Source organism: Argentina silus (genome assembly GCF_951799395.1).
Source record: "Argentina silus genome assembly, chromosome: 15".
Taxonomy (NCBI): domain Eukaryota; kingdom Metazoa; phylum Chordata; class Actinopteri; order Argentiniformes; family Argentinidae; genus Argentina; species Argentina silus.
In genome coordinates, this window is record NC_139669.1 from 12,979,952 (window position 1) to 12,997,363 (window position 17,412).

At 42.5% G+C, this 17,412-nt stretch overlaps 1 protein-coding gene across 2 annotated transcripts in view; it reads right to left on the reverse strand.

The window, feature by feature from the left end:
* Positions 1-1,308: 1,308 nt before the first annotated feature.
* The window catches only part of htr4 (5-hydroxytryptamine receptor 4), a gene marked incomplete at both ends in the record, with an annotated part of 38,256 nt that continues 22,152 nt past the window's right edge, over positions 1,309-17,412 (reverse strand). The window contains one exon of one of the 2 annotated variants that reach the window (XM_083686209.1): positions 1,309-1,396. In XM_083686209.1, coding sequence (XP_083542335.1) covers positions 1,309-1,396 — 88 coding nt within the window. Of the gene's footprint in view, positions 1,397-10,624; positions 10,689-17,412 lie in introns of those variants that run through there. The other variant, XM_083686208.1, reaches the window with a different exon arrangement.

Genomic DNA, 17,412 nt, shown 5'->3' on the forward strand with positions numbered 1-17,412 from the left:
CTTTGGTGGTGATTGCCTTTCAAATGAGCAAAACATTGGTACTGGAGGAGTCAGCAAGTGGATGGTTTGCTCTGAATTGCACAGCAAAAAAAAGCTACGGTAGCTTAATGGAAAAGCCAATGTTTACATTTCCGCTTCAGGTATACATCGACTCAAGTGCTATGTAGGCATACATTTCAAGGATGTCTTTGATTGTTCATAACTATAAAGGAATAAAAACATTGTATTATACATTCTGGCACATTGTATTTAGAGAGCGGTTCTGAGAACAAAATTAATAATCACAATGGACTACGAGAACAAACTCAGCATGGAGTTGAGAGGGCCACTTCATACATGATGCCAGCAACATCAACAACCCCGAGCTGTGTGGATAACAGACATGGTTGGACACACACACACACACACACACACACACACACACACACACACACACACACACACACACACACACACACCAGAGCAACCACCAGCAGGAGGCCAAATATGACCAATATCATATTTTTCCACCAACCATGACTTGGCCTTTATGGACAGATTGTACAAACTATCATCCTGCTAGTCTTATTGCATGGGCAAACTTTCTACACATCGCAGGAAGGAACTCATACAAGAAAATATAGAATGATGAATATAGAGTAGCAGCTAATAATGCACTTCAAGAGAGTACGTCAAGGACGGAATTTCACCCATAATATACCATAGGTGTGTGTTCAAGTACTTTCTACCACTTTCAGCCATTTAAGATTATATACAAACCTCAAAAGACAGTTCAGGGATCTATACTGCTTGTGATTTGAGTCAAGGACACCAATGAGAGGGAAAGTTAAGACACCTGATGTTTGAAATAACAACATTTCAAGTGAATGCTCTAAGTGAATGGGGAATGAGAATTCAGTGTCCGTGTGTGTCTGTGCCTTGTTTGATCAATAAAGCTTATTCAAACGTTAATTTTGGTGACATATAACACAAAGCATGATGAAATATCCTCCCTAGGGGAACTATGGTAGAAGATAAGAGAGATTTTGTATTGTGTTTTTCCTTCCCTTTTCAAAGCAAAGGAAACAGGAACGTTACATCTTAAAACAAGTTCATCGTCGTATCAAAGAGCTTTGGCAACATTAATTCACGGCAACGATTCCACAGTCAATAATCAAATCTATCTGCAAAATAATCAAATCCGGAGATGTTCTTGAGCTCAATGTTCCACGGTCCCGCAGTGGGAGGTCTCCAGAGAAAGACCTCCCTCAGTGCTGGTTCTGATCCAGTCCGTTCTCAGCCCGGGGCTTGTGTGTTTGTCCGTCGTGGTCAGAAACAGGACTCCTGTGACTCTGTATCATTCTGCAAGCACTGCTTCTCCTGTTCAATATGGTTCCCGTTGTGCAGGACGGAATACCTGAAATGACAATGAGTGGAGAATTCAGCATTGATTCCCAGTGACAAGGTACATTCGATGGTACATCGAATGTTCTTCTTCCTGACATCCTTAAACGAGTCTTTGACAACCATTCACTCCTGAACCGACAGTGCACAGAACATATTTCTCAACCTGAGCATGACAGGATAATGCTGTTTTTCTTCTACCAGTACCCATGGAAAGAAGACAAATATGGTTAAGAAAGGTAAAAAAAAACAGCCCCACTCCTGCCAATGTTGCACTTACTGCAGGCTAGTTAACAGGAACCACAGTGATTAGAGAAGATTGTCATTGGCACCACCATGGTGTGCTCAATCCCTCTCACTCTGTGGGTGTTGTTGGCAGCTATGAGGGAACATGTTCGACTGTGAGGACCGTGGTCAACGAGGATCAGTGACAAACCGACGTATAGTATGTACAGTAGTCTCATGGTTTATATGACCAGGTGTAGATGTCACAGTCCAAACATAGCACAGCAATTACACAGTCTAATGTCCCAACATGGGGAGTGTGTGGTAACCCTTTATCTTAGAGCTCTGTATTAAGCAGGTACTTACTTACTTGAATAGAACAGAGTAAAACCCTTATTACCTAACTCAAGCACCTCTATGTGCGATTTAGCACCAGGTAGTGACTAATTGTGCTGAATTTATTGATGTAAGTCCCAGGAAGTACCCCTTTATTCCTACATAGTTACCACATCGTTTCATATCAAATACTAGGTTAAAATCAGTTAAAACAGAGCTGTGAATGATAGGGTTACCGAGTGGGGTTCTACCCAAGCCTGGTGGGAGCGATATAACACGACTCTCTCAAAAACTCTCACTTTCAGTCTGGGGAATAATAAGTAGGGTGTACCATTGTGCATCTTGGCAGGTACAGTACAGTGCAGATTTTCCACTGTTATGATGTCTGTAATGTCTGTTGCTAATACCCCTACTCAGACCTGTGTTGAAATAGTGAGGTACTCAAGTACCTATTTGAGGTACTCTTGATTTAGATGCCTGGCACTAGGAACCCATAGCATAGTCCCAGAAGTGTCAAGCGTCAAGTGTCAAGCACAGCGCCAGTGTCTTCTGTATTAATGATGCAGGGAATGATAAAGAAACATGACTGAATACCACACAGATGCATATTTGATCATTGTACTATACTCTCACTTTAACAAGTTTAGGGAACAGATGTTTCCGTAATTTGTTTTCCTAGTCTACATAATGAAACATTGCTTTACCCACAGATTTGTATGCAACATGCAAACTGGTAAAATAAATTGAGAAAGTGAGTTTAATCTCTTACACAGACATACATTCAGAGGTGAGTCTGACCTTTTTCTATGAGGCATAGAACTGTGTAACTGTCATATTCATTGTAATGTGATAATCCACTTAGTCCACACACATCATTCAACATTGTTTTCATGGAAATTGAGACATTTCTTAACATAGTCCAACACTTTGGAAAAGCGATTAGGTGACCTTGCCGTAGGAGTGCATGTGCATGATCAAGAATATTGCCAAAAATGACAAATCTTTGACTTCATATAAAATGTCAAAAGAAACTTGACTGAACAATCATAAAAGGTTATGAGAGATAAATGAGGATGTAAAATGGGCTCCAGTCAATGGGCTCCAGTCAATAAAGGCCAGTAATAGAACCTGGTTTTAATGGCTTAAACATGACCATTAGAATGGGTCTGCATACATCAACTAAGAAACCACATTTGTATTGGATTATATTTTAGACCAATGTTTACAGAGCATATATATCTTAATGTATATACAATACAATAATATAAATTAGTCTAGTAAACAATTATGGTAAATGTGGTAAACAATCATGACAGACGCTTTGTACAGTGTTAGAATTGCGCTGTCCTAGATTTAGGAGAACTCAATTACATTGTTCATTGTGCAAAGGAAAAGCTATTTGTGAAAAGTATGATGAAGAAAGACAGCTGTGTAATGAGTGATAGACCTATGAGGTATACTGTGAAATAAATAGCTTATATTAGAGTGAATTAAACATTTCTCTGTCAAACAGACAGTCATTGTCTATGTGTGATCAGTGCTAGCCATGTACTAAAACCATTATGAGCTGTTTACACAAACAAGCAAAACCAAAGGCAATTCCTGCAGAGAAATTGGCCATGAAATTTACCTTAAAAAACCCAGAAAAAAACTCTTTAATGTTCCGGGATTTAACAAAGGAAACGTGCTAGAGCTTCTCAATGGAGCAGAACCCAAAATTGCTGCCACATTGCAGCGTTTAACCCAACAATGTGTTGCTTGTGGTTGAGCTGCTGAGTGCTCGTCAGACCCCCAGAGCACCACAGACCGATTCGGAGATAGTGACACCGCTCCAAAGACATAAAACCCCCTCTCAAGATACATATCATTCGGTTTACACCAATGCAATCATTATGGATGTATAGTTTAGCTTGATCCAAAAGCAGATCAAATAAAAACAGAAATATGACATGTAAAGATCATATGTAAATGTGATTGTTTTGGCAGATAAACCATTTTTACATGACAAACTGCTGGATTAGTCTGAATGTTTCCCCCACACATGTTCATCATTGTCACACATGTGGATTTATATATGGCAGATATACATACAGCTGCTGAGCCCCTCTCCTGCTGTTTCTTGACCCTGCTGTCTCTTGCCGAATCAACCCATCTATCCATCCATCCATTGTGGAATAATCAGGTAAATGTGAAAGAGACATCCAATCCACTCACTGTCTCATTGTTGTAAATAATGTCTTGTTACAGTCGACCTATGTCTTTCGCCACAGCCTTAAAAGCCACTCGACTGTGACTCAAGAGTCTCAGAGTTTGATCTGTGCCATCCCATGCCACCTCATACGATGCTGTAGAACTGGCAGTTCCACTGTAAGGAAATACGTGAAAGTGCGGGGTCTGGAAACACTATAATAATGACCTATATGATTTTCAAAGCACAATTAAAGAAATGTAAGCAAAATCATCATGTGCTGTAAGGGGTCTTCTCTTATTTTATTGTCCCAGGAGACTAAAGTTGCTAATTCTGAACTTGTTCTTCAGAGTATGATGACAAAACGAATGGGCTGAAACATAAATAATCAAAACAAACATAAATGAGAGAGTAGGAGAAACTTTGATTAAAGACCAAACATGTTTTCCAGTAGGCCTCTCAGGCTATCTAAGAGAATGTCAGAGTGCGTTAGCAAAACCCTAGCACAATTCTAGCCATCTAACGAAGGGCATCTGGAGGAACAGAAGTGAAGGTCCTCCCTCCCTCCCTCTCTCCCTCCCTCCCTCTCTCCCTACTGAGCTGTTTTAGGATTAGATAGCAAAGCAAAACCCCAAGATAACTCCCTTCCTTTCCTGATACCATCTGCAGTTTCAGGATTACTTTGTGAGAAGAGAGGGAATCTATTACAAAGTCATCTAGTCCGGAGTGTTCTCATTCACACTGTGGCATTGGACGGGAATCAGAAAAAACACACTGAGGGAGGGCCACCCTTCATTTCAGCTTGAGTAACAATCTAGTTCTTCTAGATAAGGGGGGGGGGGGTAGGGGGGGCAAGCTCTATTCTTGGTTGAATGATACCAGCACCAGCATGATGTTGTGACATGCCAATGATACACCATACAGCATGCCAATATGATCAGAAACAAAAACGATGAATGTAAATCTAATGTGTATTAAAAGAAAGGTGCTACAAATGCTTATGTACAGGTTTAACCGCCCTCAAGTAAAGGGTTACCCACAAAGCAACCATACTTACGACTACATCATGACAGTTGACTAGTATATGATGTTACAGGCAGGCAGGCAGGCAGGCAGCAGAGCTGTCAGAGGCACCGAGGCGAACTGAGCTGAGAGCTTATTGAAGTCAGTAAGCTTGATCATGCAGTGTGTATGACTTGATGGGGCTTCCAACAGTGTCCGGGCTCGTAAAATAAAGAGGTCAAGCGGTGGGATTGATCTCCAGGTGAGAGGTCCACACAGTCAGGAGAGCTCCCTGGCTGAGCACACCGACTCTCACAATCAAGGCTCAGGCCAGGAACACACACGTTGTGAGGCACCTGTGGGCGTCCACACCACACTCACACTCCATGGGCACACATGCACATGCAAGTGTGCACACACACACATACACACACACACACACACACACACACACACACACACACACATACACACACATTTGCACGCATGCACGCATGCAGGCACGCATGCACGCACGGCCACACACATGCACACACTCATGCACACACGCATGTACCCCCCCCCCCCCACACACACACACACACACAGAGGGAAGCCAGCTGTGGACTGAAGAGCTCTGTGTCTGATTCAAGTATCATAACAACATGATGAGGATGTCCATAGAACAAAGATAGAGGTTTGATTACTTCTCGTTGAACGACGGCAGGCATTGGTTGAGCATTCCTGACCTCATTGTTTCTTTGACTGGAATGAGGAGCAGACATTGGGAATGGAATCGGAGCGAAGTAAAGGGAAGAAAAGTCCTAGGACGCCCAAGGGAGAGAAGAAGTCTATGTTTACCTAAGACAGACCCTCTTCAGATGTGCGCGTGTGTGTGTCTGTGTGTGTGTGTCTGTGTGTGTGTGTGTGTGTGTATGTGTGTACAGTATGCGTGTATGTGTGTGACAGAGAGAGAGAGAGAGAGAGAGAGAGAGAGAGAGAGAGAGAGTGTGCAAGCGTGTGTACATAGTGTGCGAATAAACGATCAACTTTTGTGTACAAAGCCATGCTTTTTATGAGTATTTGTCAAGGCAAGTGCGCTGTAAATCTACGAATTGTGTTCCTTTCTACTTTACATAAACCAGATACAAAATCTGACCATACATTTGTATACAGGCAAGCCCCAGGCAAGCCCAGAGTTCCACGGCCAAGATTGACTTGAGGACAGCACGAAGTGGGTCCCCTTCTTCATACAACCACAGCACCACATCCACTCTGAGCTATAATAGCCATGAATAATGTAAGGTGCCGCTAGCAAAAAACATCCCAAGATGGCATTACGCATCTCAATAGGGAGAAACTTTGGAAAACACAAAATAAAGACACATAGAAAATATCCAGCTGGTGTTTACCTGGTCATTGCCAACAGGAGACTTTGGGCATTTATGATTCATGACCCGAGCACAGCACACTGCAATGAGGCGATGGTTAAAAGTGTGGTGTTTCATTGACAGGTTCTACTTGGAATTTACTTTAAAACACTTGCCACTTTTGAAGCAGTTTTGAAACACTAAACTCAGATATATGTTAAATATATGTTATACTGTATAAAAGTGAGACAGCATCACTCAATGTTGATATCTTTGGGTAGCACTCTTTACTTTTACAATAATGTATGTAGTACGTTGCCATCTGACAATGTGCAGACGCCATGCCAATGGAAGGAGTAGCTCTCAAATTCAAAGAGCTCTCCAAGAAACCTGCGAATGGACTGTATCCAACATAGCCCTGAGTGCTACTTTTTCAACCTCGAAAAAATGCACTTCCTTGAAGTGGAAAAATTGTCATATTTATGTGATGCCCTGACAGTATAAAACAAACAATCTCTGAATCAGATGTTCAGAGTTAACAGAACATGCAACTCGTGGTGGAGGTTGTTCTCCTCTGAACTCATTTAGTTGTTTTGTGTTTGAGTTCTCTCTGTGTTCTTTCAGGTGGGCTATTGAAAGCTACACTGAGGACTCTCTTAAATGCAAACACATCCAGTAATAACTTAATAGCTTAATCGTTATCATAAACTTTAAATTTACTGTTGTACTTTAGTTTATATGTTAATTTGTTCCTTTAATGCCTTCAGATGCATCCATGTCTTATGCTATGTCTTATGCTATGTCTTATGCTATGCATCCATGTCTTATGTCTTATTGTCTTGTATTTCAAGTCGGGGAAGTTAACTTGTCACAGGTAGGGAGATGGGGGGTGCACGATAAGTCAATCTTGTAATTTGTTGTTGTGGGGGGAAAAGGGTGCAAAATTCAATATCAGTACCTAGTACTTAGAATGTCATTCTTTCTTAATGAAAATGTACGTTGAGCAAATAGGTCAACATTTGAACTGCTACTAACTCAACAAGAGTCAGCATGCGTGAAAAGTTACAAGTTAACATAATATTATTTATTTTACAATAAAAATCTATACACTCAGAAGTGCGAGATAGAGTTTAGAAAGGCAGGCCCTCCAGTACCAGTATAACGGCAGACAAAGAAGAAGGAATGCTAAGGGCAGTCGATGGCAAGAACCCACCAGCACAGTACTTAACCCTTCTTATGCAATAATTACACTTACATAACCCAATACAGCTAATAATAGACTTGGCTTTCTGCTCCACACTTTAAAACCTGATAAAAATGAACCATTACAGATACACCTCTCAATAAATCCACTCGTAAAACGGGCGTATCGGATTTCAACATGACCAGCATCCAATGCCAGCATCTTGTAAACCTATGCAGTGTGGAGAGAGTAAAAAGCTATGTCAGTGGTACAGTACATTACCCTAAATCTTGCCACAGCCATTTTGGTCTGTAACTTTAGGCAAAATTCAGACCACCTATAACCTGTGACTCTACCACTCTATTCTGATGACTGACAAACTTGGACATCAAACAGTGAGGGCACTATTGGCAGATCAACAATATGAGTATCGCCCTACTCATACTTTGGCCTAACGATAATAAGCAACATATCATGCCTCATTACCCCCTAGATCCAAGTGATACAGGTATAAATTAAAACAAATAAATTACAAATTGTTCCTTGTTGGTTTCATGAAAAATAAACAACGTTTGACTATGTAAATGAATCATTGAACAAACTAGTTCCTGAAAAGTTGACTTTTTGGAGTTGCTTTTGGAGATTTTTTCCAGGAGCCATTATAATGATTAATTCATTCTGAAATAGTCCCATCCCCAGTGGGATGTCATGTTCCAAGATGTCCTCCTACGTAGATGATGATGCTGGTAGTTGAGTACATATGGCAGTACCATTCAAAGAGCTATGACAACCATGATGCTTATAGCTCTGGAAATGGCGCTGCAATCTGCACCACACAGTCTCCTGCTGGGCCTGGGCCGTCGTGTTCTCCCGGTGGGCTAGTGATTACAGCACACACACACACACACACACACACACACACACACACACACACACACACACACACACACACACACACACACACACACGCAAACACACATTCGCACTCACGCACTCACGCACACTCGCACACACCAACTACCAGCAATCAAATGTTACATTGTTGCTTCCTGAAAGTTCTCTCGCAAGTCTGGAAGCAGGAATCAATTTTAGACCTAAAATGAAATGTGATGGGATGATATTTCATAACACATGACCGCTGGAAAGGATTAGCAAACGTCTGTTTGGATTTCATTGGATTTGGATGCACAACAGTTGCACTGTTGGAACAGGGAAAAAGTCTTCATCACTTAATGAATTCTGGTGTACCATCTGTGTGTGTTCCCCTCCCATGAACTCACAAGACACATTTTCCTTAATTTGTAAAACAAATGTTGGGCTCCCCTATGGGACCAGACAGCTTAACGACAGGGCTGGGAAGCTAACTGTGCAGAGGATCTCTGCAATTATGACCGTATGCACTGCCAATATGTCTTGGTGAAGCAACAAGTGAATGGGATAAGAACGATTAAAGTGCTCGGTGGAAAAAATCTGCGGATCCTCGAGCTTTAGAGTGCTTTAACCGTATTGTTACCTCCCTTTTAACTTGCTGCTAAAATGGGCTGAGGGAGGCAGAAGAGGACTCTGACAGGCTTTTTAGATCTCCCTACAGTAGCTGTAACAAATAGGACACCATTTAATTCCGCCTTAATGGAAACAGAGTATTGACCACTCGGTCAGACCAATCCCTCGGTAGCATCAGAGGAAAACAAACAAAAACTACCAACAGAATACTGTAGCCGCAAAAGAGGGTTTTAAACCTTGCATGCCCACACGCACGCACACGCGCACACACACACACGCACACACACACACACACACACACACACACACACACACACACACACACACACACACACACACACACACAGACACACACCAGGATCTTAAAACAAGTTTTCTATCTACCAGATCTTAGAGGATACAAGAATAGTTATTCTCAATGGAACATAATAAGCACTACACTGACGCATGTCCGCCCTTGTGACGGCTATTTCAAGGAATGGTGCCCTGTGTTGGTGGGGATCGGTTTAGTGAAAGAGAGTGAGAACACAGAGTTATGTGTCATTAGGACTTGAATAGACTCAGCCATCTCTTCTGTGAGACTGTGAATGACTGACATTGAACACGCCAATGCCATTATTCCTGTCTTGGCTATTCAGAACATGGATTAGAATTATGATCTTCAGAAGAGTGATGACATTTGTAATATCATTGGTAATGTTTCTCTTTCACTTAAACACATTAGAACATTTACACACTGTATATGTCAGTATATAAGCAAAATAAATACATTGTCATCTTCAACACATCATTCTACTCAACACACCAAACACCAGGGCTCTTTTCATTCATCATCAATGCTTGTATGAATGTTATCATACACTAACATCAATGTTTGAGTTTGACATACATCAGTCTCCATCAATGCCACTGCCATTGGGAGATTATAGCCTCATAAAAGCCACCAAATACATTTAGCTATCTTTGTAGTGATTGGTTTATTGGTATAAACTGATCGAACGCTTTTACTTTGAGGAAAGCAACGTCCCCATTGGATTAAAACTGTCGACAGAATCAGATTAGCAGGCAGAGAGAGAGATTACCATCTGAGCAGTCAGGCCTTTTCAGCTCCTCAAGAGGCAATCTGTGTGACCAGTAATGGAAAACAAACGTTTGATGATGGATAGGCCACATCTCTCAAGATAAGGAGAGGCGCACGCACACACAGGCTTACGCACGCACGCACGCACGTACACACACAGTATTGTCTGGTTTAAAATGCTAATTTCCCAGTGCAAAACAATCGAACACAAAACCAACAGCAACTGAAACAATGCAAAATGCAAAATGCAGAATGCGCGTGATTATGGTGTCAAAGAAACATCCAAAGATTGTTGGAATGGGAGGATAGGGGGCGGGGTTGAGGACGATGGTGGGGGTGTGCGAAATAGACTCACTTGACTCACATAAGCAGCACTAGACAGGAACGGGCCTAGTGTTGCAGAACCAGAGCAGGAGTTTGGAGGCAGAGGAGCAGCCACTGGACCACAGGGGGGCAGGGGCAGTAGAGGTCCAGACAGAGGAGGAGGAGGAGAGCAAGGGATAGAGAGGGAGGGAGGGAGACAGGGGGGGGAGGAAGGGAGAGAGAGAGACAGATAGAGAGAGAAAGAGAGAGAGAGCGACAGAGAGGAGGAAGAGAGAAAAGAAAGCATAAGGAAGAGGTGAAAAGGCAAAGGAGAGAGGAGACGGACATGGGTGAGAAAGGGAGGGAGGGGGAGGGAGGGAAAGAGAGTGGAAAAAATCAGTTAATCCACACCTTTGTAACTCATTCAACACTTGAAAACACAGCTACTGCAGGTACCAGGCAGTTAGGGAGGTCAGCAAGTTGTAATTAGGAGGAACCTTACAGCAGTGCATTAATCATGATGTTTTCATAAGTTATAACCTACTATGTTCATTACATGCTATGTTCAAGCAGTGTGATTAATCAAGGACAAACAGAGGAGAACATACTTGCAGTAAAAAAGTGAATGAAAGTAGTTTAAAAGTGTGTCTATAGGAATCCCCTAATGATAAAGGGGAGGTGTGAGGTGCTGGGGATATATATTTGTGGCAGTGGAAGCTGGTGGAGGCAGAAATCAGAGGACGGGCTCATTGTAATGCATGGAATGGAATGAGGAATGGTATCAAACACGTAAACACATATGTCTCAACTGAGGCCTTTTGTGGGTCAGGTCATGTAATAGCAAGGCCATATGACAGACGGTCAGTCCAGAGGGTGTACATGTACATCAAGCTGCCTCACCAACTCCTGGCCTCTGGGCCGATCTGGCTTGTGTGTTTCAGCGCAGGGAGTGGGGTAACAGGTCACAGTATATTACTGTGTAATTACATACCACTACACTGTACTTGCAGGAATAACCCTAGCACTAGTCTTGCCTGTCTCCAGATGTATGTGTAGAAGGTTTTGTGATCACAACATCATTCTTTCTACACTGTTCCGGCCCAGTCGACAATTTCATACCAACGTCAACGTATTTAGCCTTCCTGTTTTTGTTGTCATTGATTATGTTTATTTTCCAGAGACAAAACACAGACACAGACACACACAGACACAGACACACAGACACACAGACACACACACACACACACACACACACACACACACACACACTCATAAAGACACACACACACACACACACACACACACACACACACACACACACACACACACACACACACACACACACACACACACCCACACACACACCCACACAGACACAGACATGTGTGGCATTGTTGCAAAGCCATTACGGTGGAACCAAACATCCAGGCCAGACTGAGTGAGTACAGGAAGTCCATTACAGATTGCACATGCTCAGTGTTGCGCACCTCACGGTAAAGCTGTTAAGCAATCTGTACAATTGAGGTCAAATACCCCAGAGAGACAGTGTGCATCTGGCAGAAATAAATTAGAAACCCAGTGATAAATTATGCCCCCTATCTGATGGGGAAAAAAATATATCAAATATCTTTTAAAAACCTGTCTATGTTATTTGATTGACTGAACATTGGGGGTTTGTATAGACCAACTGTCCAGAGTGAAATGGATCTGCAATGCCACCCGGCGCTCGCTGGCAGTGCCCTCGTCTGCGAGGCGGTGCATGTTTTCTTAGCAACACTACATACTTCTCCTGCCAGAATAAAGTAAGCTTGAGGGGGATGAGCTGTCATCGCTGGGGTAGACAGTCTACAGTGTTTGAAGAATCCAGAGATGTAGCCTAGCCTAGTCCCAGTCTGGATTTGGGAATGCTTTGGCTAGGCTCCCTTATTGGGCCCATATATCATCCACATTAGCCTTGGGGCTAATGCATAAAACTTCTGTTGGTTCAAGATGTAGCACCATGGCATTATACAGTGTATCTCCTCTTCACGTGTCCTCCCTACACTCACATTGGGCAAGATAAGTATCTACCACAGTCATGTGATAAACATGCTTCCTCACACATGTAGGAGGTCGAAGAACCTATTGATTCCAAGGTAAAGGAGGAAATGCAGACTGAGTAATGATGCCAAGTTTCTGAAACACTCTAACACTTTGAGTTCTATTTATACCAAATGTGGCCAGATCGATCTGAACAACTTTGTACAACAGTTGTATGTAGAGCTGTTGAAATGCTCAGTACCAAATCCATGAATATGTCCAGTTAAGCTTTGAAGCTTACCTTGGTTTATCTTGGTGTCAAAAACTGAAGAGCAAGAGTAACTGAAATCTTAAGATATACCGTATGTCTGAGCTCTGTGAGAAACCACTCTTCTAAAAGTGTAGACAGGATACATGTTCATCTCTCATAAGCTGCTCTTATGATTAATGGCTGACATTTAAACAATCACAAAATTCTTCTGACAAGTCCCTTCTGAAGTGGATTTCTGTAAACGTGATGAGAAGGGGGCAAAAAAAACAATAGTAGCGAAAATGTCACAAATGATTGAATTTCCCCATTAAGTCAAACATTTAACTATAAATATAAATCCTAGTCATCATGTTGTTGAGAGCGCAGTGAAGGAACCATAGAGAGATTGAACCAATGCAAAGAGAGGTTGATGGTGCCCCAGACATTATGGTTTATGCTGACTGTCTGGCCTCTCTACACTCACTTGACATACCTCAGAAATATGGCTCCTCAGAGACTTACAGGCCACAAGGACTAGGAGGTAGGAAGGTGGCAAACAGAGATATTTAATACTCTTCGGAGGGAATGTTATACTATCAGTCGCACTTGGAAAATATTAAAAGCGTGATACATCAGATTCAGTAGCCGACAACACTGAGATAGAATCAAGGGCATTCAAGAACAAGAATCATAGTTTTCAATAAGGTTTCCTATACCTTTTCAGGCTGAAGATACTAGATTAGATAGATTTAAAAAAAAGTATTTAATCATTAGACATTATACTGGACACTCTTTCCTTAGACAATGTTATTCTACAGTTTGAAAACAAGAATTAATGCTTTCTAGACTTGAATTCAAAATCGGTTTGTAATATTGCTATAGAAAATAAGATGAGCTGCCAGGTAGAGGTTTATTGAACGGGTCAGTTGTTATGTGTGTAGGGGCATTCTCTTCTGTCCTCAACTCAGTACTCTGATGGTCAAGGCTTTACATCTATGGGCTTCTTATTTGTTACCATACAATTGACTGAAATTGCTGCAGCACTGACGGTTTGAATATAATAAGGAGATGTAGAAAAATCGTTGTGGTTGGAATTAAGAGTCAAGATGAGATGTGTATGCTCAGGGATGGAAAGCCGAGAGGAGAGACCTTGAGTATTGGTTGGGCAGATGAGAATCTGACCTCTACATCTGGGGCCGTGTCAGCTTGTATGAGCATCACACAGACATAGTTTAACCCCTTGTGACCTAAAAGTGTGGCACTGATTTAGCATTGAACAGATACAAAGAGCATAGCAGGCACAACTTCAAGGCTTTATTGCGGTCATTTTGCAGGCATTCATGTTCCATAATAGCATATAAATACTGAAGGTAAATCAGAATTTCGATGCATAATGGAGCACCACTTGTGCTGTCATTTATTTTTCACTTGTTTTTTTGTCTTGGCCTACAGCTGAACTATTAAACCCCTAATCGAGTACTGTTCTTACTTGTTCTATTATTCTCAAGCAATCATCTTGAACAAAAGACAAACTCACCAATAGACATGATTGAGTCAAACCTTTCTCCTCATTAAGTGTGGTAATTAGTGCTATTACAGAAGCAAAGGCACAGCCAGGAACAAATTCAACCAATTTGTGAAAGTTACGTAACAATGTTCTGTGCTCCTATCTCTAACTGGCGTCCTTCCCAGTGTTCTAATCCTCGGATCTTGCCCCCTAGACAGCACTTGATCAATTCCAAGTGAGACTTCGCCTTCTTGGTCAAAACGTCTGGCAAGAGGAAGTTATCAGCTGCTACCACCAGGGGTAATGATAGACTTATACAATGCAACCACACTTGGCTGTTGGATGCTGAGGTGGATCAATGCATTCTTCACCTGATAGTGATACATGAATAGGGTCTGCTTGAGCACAGTGCACCAATGAGAGAAGGATTAAGACAGGAGATATCCTGTTCAATTTCAGGGAGCCTTTTTCACTAGCACCATAGTGCACATTTGTACCTTTAAACATGTGCCTGCTGCATTGGTCAGGCTGGATTTAACTTAACTGCCTCCTACCTCCTCTCCTACCCTGTCCCTCCTGCCTCCTACCTCCTCTCTTAGCCTGTACCTCCTGTCTCTTCCCTCCTATCACCTCCATCCTGCCTTCTACCTCCACCCCTTTAACCCCCATGTCTCAGCCTCCAACTACCTCTTGTATCCTACCTGCTCCCTCCTACCTGCTCCCTACTTCCGACCTCCAACCTCCTACTCCCTACTTCCTACCTCCTTCCTTCAACTCCGTACTCCCTACATCCTACCTCCTCCCTCCTACTCCCGACTTCCTATCTCCTGTCTCCTTCCTCTTATCCCCTAACTCCTACCTCCTATGCCTCCAGCCTCCTACCTTCAAACGCCTACTCCCTGCCTCTTCATCTCAACCCCCTACCCCCTAGCTCCTACCCCTACCCCATAGCTCCTACCCCCTAGCTCCTACCCCTACCCCCTAGCTTCTACCCTCTACCCCCTAGCTTTTACCCTCTACCTCCTAGCTCCTACCCCTACCCCCTAGCTTCTACCCTCTACCCCCTAGCTACTACCCCTACCCCTAGCTCCTACCCCTACCCCCTAGCTTCTACCCTCTACCCCCTAGCTTCTACCCTCTACCCCCTAGCTCCTACCCCTACCCCCTAGCTTCTACCCTCTACCCCCTAGCTTTTACCCTCTACCTCCTAGCTCCTACCCCTACCCCCTAGCTTCTACCCTCTACCCCCTAGCTACTACCCCTACCCCTAGCTCCTACCCCCTACCCCCTAGCTTGTACCCTCTACCCCCTAGCTCCTACCCCCTACCCCATAGCTCCTATCCCCTAGCTCCTACCCCCTACCCTCTAGCTCCTACCCCCTAGCTCCTACCCCTTGCCTCCTAACGGGCCGGCAGCCTTGTGCAGCAGCTGCTCAGATATCCCAACATCCTTCACTCCTGTGTTTATTAACCAGATTAACATGCTGACAGCTCCGCCATTTGGAAACAGTTCCAGGATTTATGTTCACAGAGAGTTTCCAAGTGACGCAAAAAAGCAAAGAATTGCAGGAACATGGTAAAAAGCTTTCATGGTCATTTATACATTTCAATCTGGAGATATTTTCAACATGTACTGTTTACAGAAAGACTCCTGTCACAAAGGGGGCTTGGTTAAACTGCAAACTTGCATGCTTTCAATTAGGACATCTAGCACAGTTTCCCAACCCCTATAACATACTTAAAGGTAGACTCTGTGATATGACATTAATGGGAAAAGAGCGGGGCGACGCTATCAGAGGTAAAATGAAGGCGATCAAGAATTGAAAGGAGATATTGCAACAGTGCGTATGCACTGATGTCTAATTAGTGCCTACCTTTGTTCACATCTTTACTTACTTCAAATATCTTTTGGTTTCTGTGACTTCCTGGCATGACATCATATCCCAGAGTCTATCCTTTAAGCACTTAAAGGTGCAATATGTAACATCCAAGCTTTCTAAAAGCTTTGTAATGGTTGTAATGACGATGTTTAATTGGTAGCGATCAGGGAATGAGATCCCTTGAAGGAAATATTTAATTTACAAATGCTGCTTGGGTCCTGTAAAGGGCTTTCTAAAATGTAGTGCCTAGGGGCACTCAGTTTGTATACAAAAATGTTGTTACTGGCCAGGGGTGTTCTAGGGGAGTGGACTGGCCGATTTTTGCCTTTCTGTCTCTGGTGGCTGTCTCTTCGAATCAGCGTGCATGGAGAAACACAACAGCAAATGTTCCACAAGTCCATTTGGGGGTGGGGGGTGGGGGGGGTGGGGGGTTATATAATTATTAGGGAGGATGTTGTTCTTTGAAACTTTTAACCGAATTTCGACACAGTGGCCAGAGGTGGCAGATTTCCAACAGATTTACGCCCTTCTCCTTTAAAATATAAATTCAAGTTACTATCATGATACATCAACATTCACAATGTAGCCATATCTGAGGTAACACTTTCAAACCGTAAAAACACATACCAACATACTGTAATGCAAGTCTCAGATTGATATTTTTGTATCTTCCTATGCTAATCTCTTCCTATGCTAATCTCTTCCTATGCTAATCTCTTCTGCCAGTAAAGACTTTTTTTTATAGTTGTTTTTATGGCAACAAGCAAAATCTTTTTTTTTTTTCAGAATTATTTTGGTCATGGTTTGGTCTTGGTTATGCTGGACACTTGTGTTTCGTGTTAATTCAAGCGTATACTTGCTGAATTCTTAACTGACCACAGAGAACTGTGACAGAGAATTATTTTTTCTTGAACTCTTCCTCATCCTCTGTACCTCCCCCCACTCCTATCCAGGGGAACATACCAAATGTCACGAACAAAGCATGCATAAGACATAAGACACAGAGTTAATAAAAACCTTGGTACACTGCCTTAATGAATAATTCAAAAAGTAAATCCTTCATTTATGCAAACTTATGCAGTTTTGAGGCCAGGGAAATGTAATTGAACATATTATGGAGAAGCTTAAAGGGATATTTCAGGTTGTTCAATGTTAGACATCATTTTCCACTTACTTGAAGTGGTGTAGGCTGATCTAGCCCACA